General features: G+C 40.6%; 1 protein-coding gene across 5 annotated transcripts in view; it reads left to right on the forward strand.

Moving 5' to 3' along the window:
• POLE (DNA polymerase epsilon, catalytic subunit) overlaps positions 1–12,533 on the forward strand; it is a 65,344-nt gene that overhangs the window by 12,525 nt on the left and 40,286 nt on the right. For 4 of the 5 annotated variants that reach the window (XR_012487975.1, XR_012487972.1, XM_074300234.1 and 1 more), the window contains exons 11-22: positions 431–516; positions 1,389–1,508; positions 1,942–2,074; positions 2,388–2,501; positions 3,788–4,000; positions 4,723–4,830; positions 5,744–5,872; positions 5,959–6,061; positions 6,166–6,312; positions 7,470–7,615; positions 8,419–8,567; positions 10,875–10,967. Coding sequence is in view for 3 of the 5 variants with exons in the window: in XM_074300234.1 (XP_074156335.1) it covers positions 431–516; positions 1,389–1,508; positions 1,942–2,074; positions 2,388–2,501; positions 3,788–4,000; positions 4,723–4,830; positions 5,744–5,872; positions 5,959–6,061; positions 6,166–6,312; positions 7,470–7,615; positions 8,419–8,567; positions 10,875–10,967 (1,541 nt within the window). In the remaining 2 variants the exon portion in view is untranslated. Of the gene's footprint in view, positions 1–430; positions 517–736; positions 830–1,388; positions 1,509–1,941; positions 2,075–2,387; positions 2,502–3,787; positions 4,001–4,722; positions 4,831–5,743; positions 5,873–5,958; positions 6,062–6,165; positions 6,313–7,469; positions 7,616–8,418; positions 8,568–10,874; positions 10,968–12,533 lie in introns of those variants that run through there. The other variant, XM_074300254.1, reaches the window with a different exon arrangement.

Raw genomic sequence — 12,533 nt, forward strand, 5'->3', positions numbered from 1 at the left:
AATCCTGATGATTTTATCACTACCATTGGTAATTGGTGATTCTTTGTTCATCTGTGATGTGAGTGACCATATCCCTTGTCTTGGAATTATGATTGATTGAAGGACCTAGTTCATTACTGTTGCAAAGGAATCAGTGGATAGGAGGATCTCAATGTAACAGGAGCTCTTATTTCCTTCTAGAAAGAATGTTAGTCCACCGACAAAAAGATGGAAACCATCAGTAGAGAGTTTAATGGGAAAACTTGATCTCTTGGGGCTTTTAGTGCCTAGAATCTGGATTTAGTGGTGGGATCTGAATATCTTGTAAATAATGGTAGGTGAGAGGTCACGTTCCTTCTACTAAAGAGTGTTTAAGCCAATAAAAATGTAGCAAATAGGTCTTAAAAGATAGATAATGCTATTGACCATTATATCCTTTTATTGATTTCAGGCTCATTTAATTCAGAGGTGGTTTGAGCATGTTCAGGAAACCAAACCTACCATCATGGTGACCTACAATGGTGACTTTTTTGATTGGTAAGTGTGAAAGCTTAAAGTTTCACTGACAGTTGTGAAGAGCTAAGAATTGGGGTAGAGGGGTTTTCTTGACTGAATGGCTATACTGCTCAGGATATTCCATTCTGATGAGAGATAGCGAATTCTTACTTACTTCTAGGCTCTATCTCTTACCAAGGAACTTGTGATAAAGTGAAGAAGAGACAGTAAATTGCTGCAATTTTTGCAATTCATACTCTAGGAAAGTTCCATCATTCTGGATGCATGAGTTTGTCATTCTTTGTAAGATGAAGAGAGATAGTATGTGGCATTCATCTTGTTCACAGAATTGATCGTAAGCATTTCTTTTTGATACTGTAGTAGTAATAACATAATAATTTTTATTCAGCTGTTTTCAGTCATATATGATTCTTTGTGACCGCATTTGGGACCTTCTTGGCAAAGATAATGAAGCAGTTTGCCATTTTCTTTTCTAGATCATTTTATTGATGGGGAAACTGAGGCAAACAGGGTAACGTGCCTTACCTTATGGTCATCCACCTATGAAGTGTCTGAGGCCACATTTGAACTCAGGAAACTCATGACTCCAGCTCTGACTCTGTGCACTTTGGCACTACTTCCTTGCCCTAATTTAATAATAATTCATGGTTATTTAGCATTTTATGATTCTACAAAAGTTTAACTCTCTGAGCAAGATAGAGTACAGATCATCTCCTTTTGAAGATCACCCAACTTGTAAGTGAGAGGGTAGGGACCTAACTCTGGGTCTCAGTGCACTGCTTCTTTGCAGTCTTCCTTTGGCATTATGGAAGGAGGAGGAGGTGATACACGAGAGAATATTTATTCTCTGCTGTCATTCTTCCCTTGTTTTATTCCTTTCCATCTTGCTCTAGGCCATTTGTGGAAGCCAGGGCAGCAGTTCATGGACTGAGTATGCATCAGGAGATTGGATTCCAAAAGGATAGTCAAGGGGAGTACAAGTCCTCTCAGTGCATCCACATGGACTGTCTCAGGTGAGTGCTGTAGTGCTTCCTCCCTCCAAGGGGCTTGTGGTGCTGTGCTCACACTACCAAGCTGTAGCATTCTTGGTTGGATGGGACTGAGTCAGAGGAGGAAGTCCTACTAGCCACAAGAATCCTGGGAGTTGGGTCTAGGAGCCATCTACCTGAGAGGCCTCTAATCTGACTGCTCTCGTTTTACAAAGGAGTATAGTAAAACCTGCTGAGGTGAATGAAGTATTTTGCTAAAGGTTACAGAGATAGTAAATGGCAAAGGCAGGATCTTAACCTGGGTCCTTTGATTCTAAATCCCTTGTTCTCTTTACTGCATAATGCAGTTCTCATAAGCAGTTAGCACCTTTGGAAGGCTCCCCACATGTTGCTTGTCTTTGTTAACTCTTCCTGATATGCAGTAAGGATTTTTTTCCTTTATTCTTTTCATTTCCAGATGGGTAAAGAGGGACAGTTACCTTCCAGTGGGCAGCCACAACCTTAAAGCTGCAGCCAAGGCCAAGCTAGGGTATGACCCTGTGGAGTTGGACCCTGAGGATATGTGTCGAATGGCCACTGAGGAGCCTCAGGTACCATTGACCCCATGACTTTTGTGGGCCATTAGATGCAAGTGTCCTGGGTCTTGAGGAATATGGACAGTGAATATACCACTTAGAAGGAGGAGCATTGAGTACTGGTATCTTGCCACTTAGGAGGGCTGCTTTTCCTAATTCAACATTAGGAATTGTTGTGAATGTTCCAGCTTACCTCAAGTGGCCAGAGACTTAGTTTTATGTGGCCTCCTTCTATATTGCTAGTTATTGACCAGTATTTTAGATTTTTTTTGAGTTTGTTACTGTACATAGCCACATTTAATTTGGATTCTTTCACTTCTCTTCTCAGACACTAGCTACATATTCAGTATCAGATGCTGTTGCTACTTATTACATGTATATGAAGTATGTCCATCCCTTCATCTTTGCTCTCTGCACCATTATCCCCATGGAACCAGATGAGGTTAGTGCAACCTTTGCCCTAATTGGTGTGGGGTATCTGTATTAGTGATATCCAATGAGGCTTCTGTCTGAGACAGTATAGAGAGCTTCCTAATGGAGAAGGCTGTGGTGATGGGATAGTAGTCATTTTGGAAGATGGGTCTTGCTACATCCCTTCAGGGAACTTCATCTACCTAGGACAATAAAGATCTTAACAAGTAAAAAAAGAATCTAGAGCCCTGAATGACATCAGTGATTCAGTGAATAAATCACTAAAGTGCAAAACTCTGTTAAGCTCTTACATATAGAGAAGTTGGAGCATCCAGCCTGCTCTCATATTTTAATGGGGGAGATAGCACACCTCTGGAAGGTTTCAGCTGTAAGTCAGATGGAAAAGTCCCATGGCCCCTAAGAATAGAGCAGCAAAGCAGAAGGTCGTGCTTCTTTAATAGTCACTTGCAAGAATTAAAATCATATCGGTTTCTGATGTTGATCTCTTAGAACAATGTAGAGAATTTTTTTCTCTGGGTCTTCAATAAGTCTGTAGCACCTGGAGGAGCAGCTGCTGGACTGCCACAGGGACTGCTTCCCAGGAGGAGAGTTAAAAGCACTAAGCTGGAAGTATTGCTATTTCCAAGGCGATTGGTTTTAGGGTCCTGGGTTGTCTCCATGAAATCTGAGAGGAGATGTAAAAGTGTGGTGATGGTTGGTCTTGCCTGGCATGTGCTGCCTCCTATCTTTCAGGCTGCTTCAGCCAAGCAGGCTTTTCCACCTGTGAATACCAGTTGGTTAGCAGTTGGAGAGGATAACCTTCTGGTTTCTTTTCCAAAAGAGTCTTTTCCTCAGGGACACAGCCTGGGCAAGAAGCAGGAAAACTGATCTGGGCAGAGGTGTCTAATATGTGGCTCATGGACCTCTTGGGGACCAAACACTCTTTAAGTGTGACCTAAACCAGATTAAAATGTAATTGGAAAACATCAAAGTAAAAATAAAACAAAATGTAGATAGTGTTAATATGGGCTTTCCTAATACGCGGCCCACCAAAGTTTCCTTCACAGGGAACATATGTTTTGTGCCCTCTCATTTCTGTTTTGATAGCACTGGTCCAAGGGATACTGCTACTCAGGGTTTTTGTGTCTATCTTGACTGAGGCAGTCAGTCATGCAGTTGTTGCTTGGTGTTGAGGAAGGCAGACTCTTTCTCCACAATGAATGCCCCCATTAGTGATGATTGCAGGGTCTGGATTGGAGGCATGTTGTTGGGCTTGTGGGGCCTTCTATTCTCAAGGCTTTTGATTTTTCCACATAGGTCCTGCGGAAGGGCTCGGGGACCTTATGCGAGGCCTTGTTGATGGTCCAGGCTTTCCATGCCAACATAGTTTTTCCTAACAAGCAAGAACAGGAGTTCAACAAACTGACTGAAGATGGCCACGTATTGGATTCGGAGACATACGTCGGGGGCCATGTGGAGGCACTGGAGTCCGGCGTCTTCCGCAGTGACATTCCCTGTCGATTTAAAATGGTGCACCTCTTTTCTGCTCTCCTTGCTTCCCTGTTGACTGCTTTGGGAGCCTGGATGTCTATGTCCCTGCTTTGTGGGTGACAGGAGCTAGTGCAGGCTGGTGTAGATAGTAACTTTTCCATATCTTCTATGGACATCCATCCCTTGCTTCTTAGGGTGTTCCTGATCTCATCCCACAGAGCTTAGGGTGGCATTTGTTAAGACCATTATGCTGCAGTAACCTTCCTTCTTGGTGCCTCTTTGGGGATCAGCAGAGATTCTAGATGACATGTGGATTATCAAGTAGTCAAGCATTTAGTGCCTGCTATGTGATAGGCACTGTGCTAATCCCTGGGGATACAAGGAAAGGCAATAACTTCCCAGCTCTCCAGACATTCATATTCTCATGGTCACAGAATGTCTGTAACATGAGGAGATTGCTTTCATAGGTCATTTCTAAAAGTGGCTGATTTCTTTGGCACTACCGACATATTAAGGCATATTTTCTTGTTGCTATATGGAGTTTTTAAGGCACTGTTCCAAATAATGTGTGTACTGAGCCTATAGTACAAAGTTTAGGCTAATTCATTTACCTTTGTAGAGATAGCGCCAGAGTGTGCAAGTAACGTGAGTTGGTCTTAAAAAACTGGATCAGCCATGCAGGGTAGCCATGCAGTGTAAGTGCTGAGGATCAGTACAGTAATATTTCTTCCTGTTATCATATCACCTTGTCTCTCTGCTAGAATCCTGCAGCCTTTGACTTCTTGCTGCAGCGGGTGGAGAAGACCATGCGCCATGCTATTGAAGAAGAGGAGAACGTGCCCATTGACCAGGTTACCAACTTCCAAGAGGTAACAGCCCACGATCCTCTGGGGAAATGAGATAGGGAGATCTGAGAAACTTCTGAAGTAACGTAATTTAAATAATTAGTTCTTGTGTGTTCAGACAGTCATTGTTTCATCGTGCTCTCAATCCCTGCATTTGTCTTTTTACTTTCTTTTTCCTTCTTTTATGAAGCTTATAGACACTGTCTTACAATGGAAATTTGGAGAGGATTGAAATTAGATGGGATCCTCCTTTTTCACTTCCACTATTATTTTGAGTAAATTTCATTGAAATGATATTCTTATCTCAACTATTCAGTGGCCTCCTAATTAGACATTTTGCTTCCTCTTATCCCACTTTAATATATCCTTTGCACTGCAGAAACAGTATTCTTTCTGTACAATTTGAACAGTATGTTTTGTTGATTTTTACTTCTTTTTCCACCTCCCCATCTATTATGTTGGATTCCCCAAGCTCCTTCTTATAACAACTAACAAGTCAAGTAAAATTAGTTCATATCTGAAGATGTCCATATCCCTCGTCTTGGCCGAGAACTGAGAGTTATGTCTCAACAGGCTGGAGGTTGGGATTAGATACTGTGTTGATCAGAGTTTTCAAGCGTTCCACTGTTATTTTCTTTTTCTCACTTGGATCAGGGATTGGTATACTCGACTGTGCTTCTCCTTTTGACTGCATGCTTCTTGATCACACAGGCTGTCATAATTGTCTGTGATATTGGTCCTGATCATTGGCCTTTGCAGATAGTTAGTATTAAATGCTTTTTGAATTTTGTCCAAGGATAATGGGAGTAAAACTTGTATCTGAATTTTGATTCAGATTTTGATCTGAATTTTGATTGTTCCTTAAAGGAATAGCCCCTAGACAACTATCTTATCTGCTTTGATTTTCAATTTATATTTCTTTTTCCTCCTTCTGTAGGTGTGTGATGAAATTAAAAACAAACTGACCTCCCTCAAGGATGTTCCCAATCGAATTGAGTGTCCTCTCATATACCACCTGGATGTGGGTGCTATGTACCCCAATATTATCCTCACTAACAGGCTGCAGGTGAGAACAAGCTTCTCTTATTTGAACTGTTGGGAGTTTGTTTAATCAAAGCTTTCATTCTGTCTGTCTCTCTTTTTAATGTCTAGCCTTCTGCCATAGTGAACGAGGCCACGTGTGCTGCCTGTGACTTTAATAAACCAGGTGCTAATTGTCAGCGAAAGATGACCTGGCAGTGGAGGGGAGAGTTCAGTGAGTATCTGGTCATCATTGGACAGATAGCTGCTCATTTTAAACACAGCTGCTTTTAAAGGTCATATCCCCTGACCTTTTTTTAACCTTTGTCCTCTTACTAGTGCCTGCTAGCCGCAGTGAGTATCATCGTATTCAACAGCAGCTGGAATCAGAAAAATTTCCGCCATTGTTCCCAGACAAACCAGCCCGGGCATTTCATGAGCTGTCCCGAGAAGAGCAGGCTAAATATGAGAAGAAGCGACTGGCAGGCGAGTACTCAGTTGGTGATCTTTTTAACATCAGGGTTTCTACATTGGAAACACTTTTTAAAAATAGCTTTTTATTTTCAAAATACATGCAAAGATAGTTTTCAGCATTCACTCGGGCAAAAACTTGTTCCAAATTTTTTCCTTCCATTCCCCCCCACTCCCTTTCCCTAGACAGCAAGTAACCCAATATAGGTTAAACATGAGCAATTCTTTTAAAGATAATTTCCACATTTATCATGCTGCACAAGAAAAATCAAATCAAAAAGGAAAAAAAATGAGAAAGAAAAAAAGCAAGCAAAAAAAACCAACAACAAAAATGGTGAAAATACTATGTTGTGATCCATATTCAGTCCCCATAGTCCTATCTCTGGATGCAGATGGCTCTTTCCATCATAAGATTATTGGAATTGCCCTGAATCATCTTATTGTTGAAAAGAGCCACATCCATTACACTTGATCATCACATAGTCTTGTTGTTGCCATGTACAATGTTCTCTTGGTTCTGCTCACTTGACTCAGCATCTGTTCATGTCAGTCTCTCCAGGCTTTTCTGAAATCATCCTTCAGATTGTTTCTTACAGAACAATAATATTTCATAGCATATACTTATTCAGCCATTCTCTAATTGATGGGCATCCACTCAATTGCCAGTTTTTTGCCACTACAGAGAGGACTGCTACAAACATTTTTGCCCATTTGGATCCTTTTTCCTTTTTTATGATCTCTTTGGGATACAGGTCCAGTAGAGACATTGCTGAATCAAAGGATATGTACAGTTTGATGACTATTTGGGCACAGTTCTAAATTGCTCTCCAGAATATTTGGATCAGTTCACAACTCCATCAACAATGTATTAGTGGGAAACACTCTTAATATGTTAAAATGAATTAAACTGCACCTGTCATGGTGTATCCTACCTTCTTCCTTAAATTGCCCTAAATGCATGTATATTCTATCAATTTTGCTGTAGAATTGGGCTCTATTTTATTTGTGTCTTACTGTGGTGTGTTTCTAATATGGCTCCAGTTGTCTAAATCTTTTGGGAGAATCTCATTTAGACAGCGTGGACCCAACAATCCCTTCTCACCATGGGATTTGGTGATCCAGGGAGACACAAATCCTCTCACTGGAAGTCCTTTGTTTCCATTGTGGTATAGATTACTGCAGGAAAGCTTACAAGAAGATCCATATCACCAAAGTGGAAGAACGTCTCACTACCATCTGCCAGCGGGAAAACTCCTTCTACGTAGACACTGTTCGAGCTTTCCGTGATCGACGGTATGAGTTCAAAGGACTTCATAAGGTAAAGAAGTCATGGCCTGCTTGAAAGTGTTGGGGATGTGTATTGGGGGGATTTAGAAGAGGCCTCAGCTGAGTCTCTTCTCTGAACTCCCTTTCTGATCTGAGAAACTTGTGGCTGGTTTTCTTCCCTGAGTGGGCTCCTTCAGTCTTGAAAGCCCTATCCTAAATGTCCTTGCTCAGATGAACATTGACTTTTAGTTCCTTGGGCTTTAAGCCCATACCCAATTAGGGGTATGATATGAAGCTGTCTTAGTGAGGGCTTCCTGCAGTGTAAGCTTTTATGGTTGAATGTTTTTGAGCTATTATCTTTATTTATTTATTTATTGCCATTTGGCACTTGGGGGTTAAGTGACTTGCCCAGGGTCACACAGCTAGAAAGTGTTAAGTGTCTGAGGCCAGATTTGAACTCGTGACCTCCTGACTTCAGTGGATAGAGCACTGCACAACCTAGCTGCCTCTTTCCTATTATCTTTAGAGAGGGAAAATTTCATTCACTTATCTTCTGTTTGCCTCAGTTTCCTCATATGTAATCATAGGGATAATAAAATTACCTGCCACGGTGGTTGTGGTGATAATATTTGTAAAGTACTTAATAGTGTCAAGCACATAATGGATGCTGATTAAATGTTAGCTTTATCATCATCATCATCATTATTGTTATTATCTGGAGGTACTAATGTACCAGATCTATATTTCGGTCTTAAGGTTGAGTGCTTCTACTTTTTATGTATTTAACATAATCAGTAAGGAAGATTTAGAATTCATTGAGCTTTCAGGGATGACTTTTCTCTGTGCTTGATTCAGGTATGGAAGAAGAAGCTGTGTGCTGCCATGGAGATGGGAGATGCTGCTGAAGTCAAGCGATGTAAAAACATGGAGATCTTGTATGATTCCTTGCAGCTGGCTCACAAGTGTATCCTCAACTCTTTCTATGGCTATGTGATGCGCAAAGGGTATGTAGATATAGCTCCCCCTATCTTCATTATTGGGCTCCATATCTTTCCCCTTTCTTCCGATTAACAGCTGATAATCTTGTAGCTGTAATCTTTATAGCTGATATCAGTAAGGTACTAGTGCCTAAAGGGAGTTCAGAGTAAAGAAGGATGACATCTGGCTTGGGGAGATGAGGGAAGGTTTCTTGAAGAAGGTACAACTGGAGCATAGCCTGGATTCCAATAGGCAAAAATGAGGAAAAGAAGAACATTACAGAATGTGCCAGGGTATCAAGGGAAAAGCTTAGGACCTTTTTTAAAAAAAAAAAAAAAAACTTTTATTTTATTTTATTTTTAAAATTAATTTTATAATTATAACTTTTTTTTTTTGACAGTACATATGCATGGGTAATTTTTTACAACATTATCCCTTGCATTCACTTCTATTCCGAATTTTCCCCTCCTTCCCTCCACCCCCTCCCATAGATGGCAGGCAGTCCCATACATGTTAAATATGTTATAATATATCCTAGATACAATATAAGTGTGCAGAACCGAATTTTTTGTTGCACAGGAAGAATTGGATTCAGAAGGTAAAAATAACCTGGGAAGAAAAACAAAAGTGCAAATAGTTTACACTCATTTCCCAGTGTTCCTTCTCTGGGTGTGGCTGATTCTGTCCATCATTGATCAATTGGAACTGAATTAGATCTTCTCTTTGTTGGAGATATCCACATCCATCAGAATACATCCTCATACAGTATTGTTGTTGAAGTATAATGATCTAGCTCAGAACCTTTTTGAGAGATGATAGTCTAATTTGATTGGAGCCTGGGAATATAGTAAAACAAGAGGGAACAAAGCTAAAAAGACAGAATGAAGTTACTACCTTTGGGGGCGGTATCAGATAGGAAGAAATACTTGAGGATTTGTTTGGTGCTTGACATCCATCACCTCCCAGCAGCCTTGTGAGATAGATATCATAGGATCATAGATTTAGAACTCTAAAGAACCCGAGAAAGCAGCTATTCTAGCTCCTTCATTTAACAGACAAGCAGGGGCAGCTAGGTGGCACAGTGGATAGAGCAGCAGCCCTGAATTCAGGAGGACTCGAGTTCAAATCTGGTGTCAGACACTTAACACGTCTAGCTGTGTGACCCTGGGCAAGTCACTTAACCCCAGCTTCAGGGGAAAAAACAAAACATAAAAAAACAACAGACAAGGAAAGTAGGCCTTGGAGAGGGGGTAACCTGCCCAGATGGAGTAGTGTTAGAACTGGGATTGGAACTCCAGTCTAGTGGCTCCATATCTACCAAGACCCTATGACCATATTGCCATTCATAATTAAGAGATGCATTAAGAATGACTTGGTAGGGATGTCTACAGTGTATTATTAGGAAGAATTATTGGAGAAAGGGAATGTTTACTGATTATAATATTGGAGTATGAAATCCTAATTAGTAACTGAGGACCCCCCTCCCCCAAACAACCTCAACTATAGCAATTGCAAAGGTAAGTAGAGGATTTATAAAAGTGATTATATGGCAAGTGTTGTACTATATACTAGGGATACAAAGATAGAAAGCAGACAGTTCCTCTTTTTAGTGAGTTTACATTCTGATGCGGGAAGGCAATACCTAAAGGAGATCCTGGGGATGGTATAGAGGGTACCCATGAAGTAGCAGAAGAGAAGGAAAAGATTCTGAAGAAGGTCCAAGGATGAGTGAGGTGACATGTGGGTGCAGTCATTCTTAAATGGTAGTCCTGGGGAGAGAGGGAGTCATCAGTGAAGAGGAAGAGCCCTGGTGTGGAAAAATGTAATAAATGGGGAGAATGCCAGAATTACTGTATAGCTAGAGTTGGCAAGACTTGGCAAGTGATCAGATGTTCTGTAGAGAGATGACTGAAGATTTGAGCTTGGATGACTGATATGTGGATGTTCATGGAGTCATCCACAGAAATAGGGGTGGTTGGATGGATGAGCCAGCAGGATGGGATGAATGCAAAGGTAATGCTAGTTTGGGACATATCCAACATCCATAGGAAAGCAAGGAGAAAAGGGCATCTCTTTTCTAGAGACTTCAAAGAATCTGCTCCTTTGCCTCAGAGTTTTTTTTAAAATCCCACTACAGAAACAAAAGTGAATCTAATGAGAGGAGTGGCCATTATCCCTTAGAATCAGGGGTCTTACCTTTTCTGCTCACTACTAAGAGATTAGTCAGTTTTTTTTTTTCTCCAGATTTTTTTTTTTTTTAACCTCTTTTGACTCTCCAGCAGAGATGGTCCCTCCTGCGCCATGACCTCACTGCTGGGCTGTCCGCTTTACAGGGCTCGATGGTATTCAATGGAGATGGCAGGAATTGTCTGTTTCACGGGAGCCAATATCATCACACAGGCCCGGGAGCTGATCGAGCAGATTGGGTGAGTGCTGAACATAGATTCCATGGATCAGCCATTGAGGAATGTAAGGGAAACTGGACAACCAGAAGGCCTTAGTATGACAGCATTGGCAGCTCATATGTACTTTGACATTGTAAAGCTCATTATAAAGAATCATTAAATGGTCCTGAATTGTATACAAGTCTCAGAGTCGAAGGGGTCCTGAAAGAGTTCTGAAAGGTCATGAATGGTCATGTGCCAAACCTGATGCGAAATCCCTCATACAAGATCCTCAGCTCAGTTCAAGTGCTTTCATTGAGTTTTCCTATATTAGGAAGCTCTTCATGTTAAGCCAGAACTCTTGTAATGTATGGTCACTAGTGTTGGTTTGTTCCTCTGGAAGCACACAGAATAAGCTCATTGCTTTTGTGCAGGATAGCTCTTCAGACATTTAAAGATAACTTGCTTGGTCTTTCTTTCTCTGACCCCAGGTTTTTTCTCTAGACTAATATTCTCCTTGATAGTATAGTTCTCAGCTACTTTTCTGGCCTTCCTTCCCCTGTCTTCCTGGTTGTCCTTCTGGATTCATCCACTTTGAAACTATCTTCACTGAATATGACACCTGTATCTAGATGCAATGTTCGGGTTGTACCCTGGAACACAGTATAATGAGCTTATTACCACCTTGGATCTGGAAACAAGACTTCTATTAATGCATCCTGAGATTGTTAGTTTTGGGGACATTCAGACCACAATCTTGCCTCATGGAGCTTCTCTCTCTCTTTTTTTTTTTTTTTTTTTTTTTTTTTTTTTTTTAATTTTAATAGTTTTTATTTACCAGATATATGCATGGATAATTTTACAACATTGACAATTACCAAACCTTTTGTTCTAATTTTTCCCCTCCTTCCCCTCCCTGCAGATGGCAGATTGACCAATACATGTTAAATATGTTAGAGTATAAATTAAATACAATATATGTATACATGACCAAACAGTTGTTTTGCTGTACAAAAAGAATCGGACTTTGAAATAGTGTACAATTAGCCTGTGAAGGAAATCCAAAATGCAAGCGGACAAAATTAGAGGGACTGGGAATTCTATGTAGTGGTTCATAATCATCTCCCAGAGTTCTTTTGCTGGGTGTAGCTGGTTCATTTCATTACTTTGGAACTGATTTGGTTCATCTCATTGTTGAAAATGGCCACATTCATCAGAATTGATCATCATATAGTATTGTTGTTGAAGTATACAACGATTTCCTGGTCCTGCTCATTTCACTCAGCATCAGTTCATGTAAGTCTCTCCAGGCCTTTCTGAAATCATCCTGCTGGTCGTTTCTTAGAGAACAATAACATTCCATAATATTCATATACCACAATTTATTCAGCCATTCTCCAATTGATGGGCATCCATGTAGTTTTCATGGAGCTTCTCTTAACCCAAATCTGGGGTCCTTTTGACATTCATTTAGCCATTTCTTAGACAAGATGATCACTTGTCTTGGTATGTGTTGGTGAGCATATCTCCATTCTTTTATCTTTGCAACAGACATGTATTAAATGCCTAATTATTCATGGATAATAGGTGACAATATAGTTAGCTGGA

This window comes from Sminthopsis crassicaudata, chromosome 1, assembly GCF_048593235.1.
Source record: "Sminthopsis crassicaudata isolate SCR6 chromosome 1, ASM4859323v1, whole genome shotgun sequence".
Taxonomy (NCBI): domain Eukaryota; kingdom Metazoa; phylum Chordata; class Mammalia; order Dasyuromorphia; family Dasyuridae; genus Sminthopsis; species Sminthopsis crassicaudata.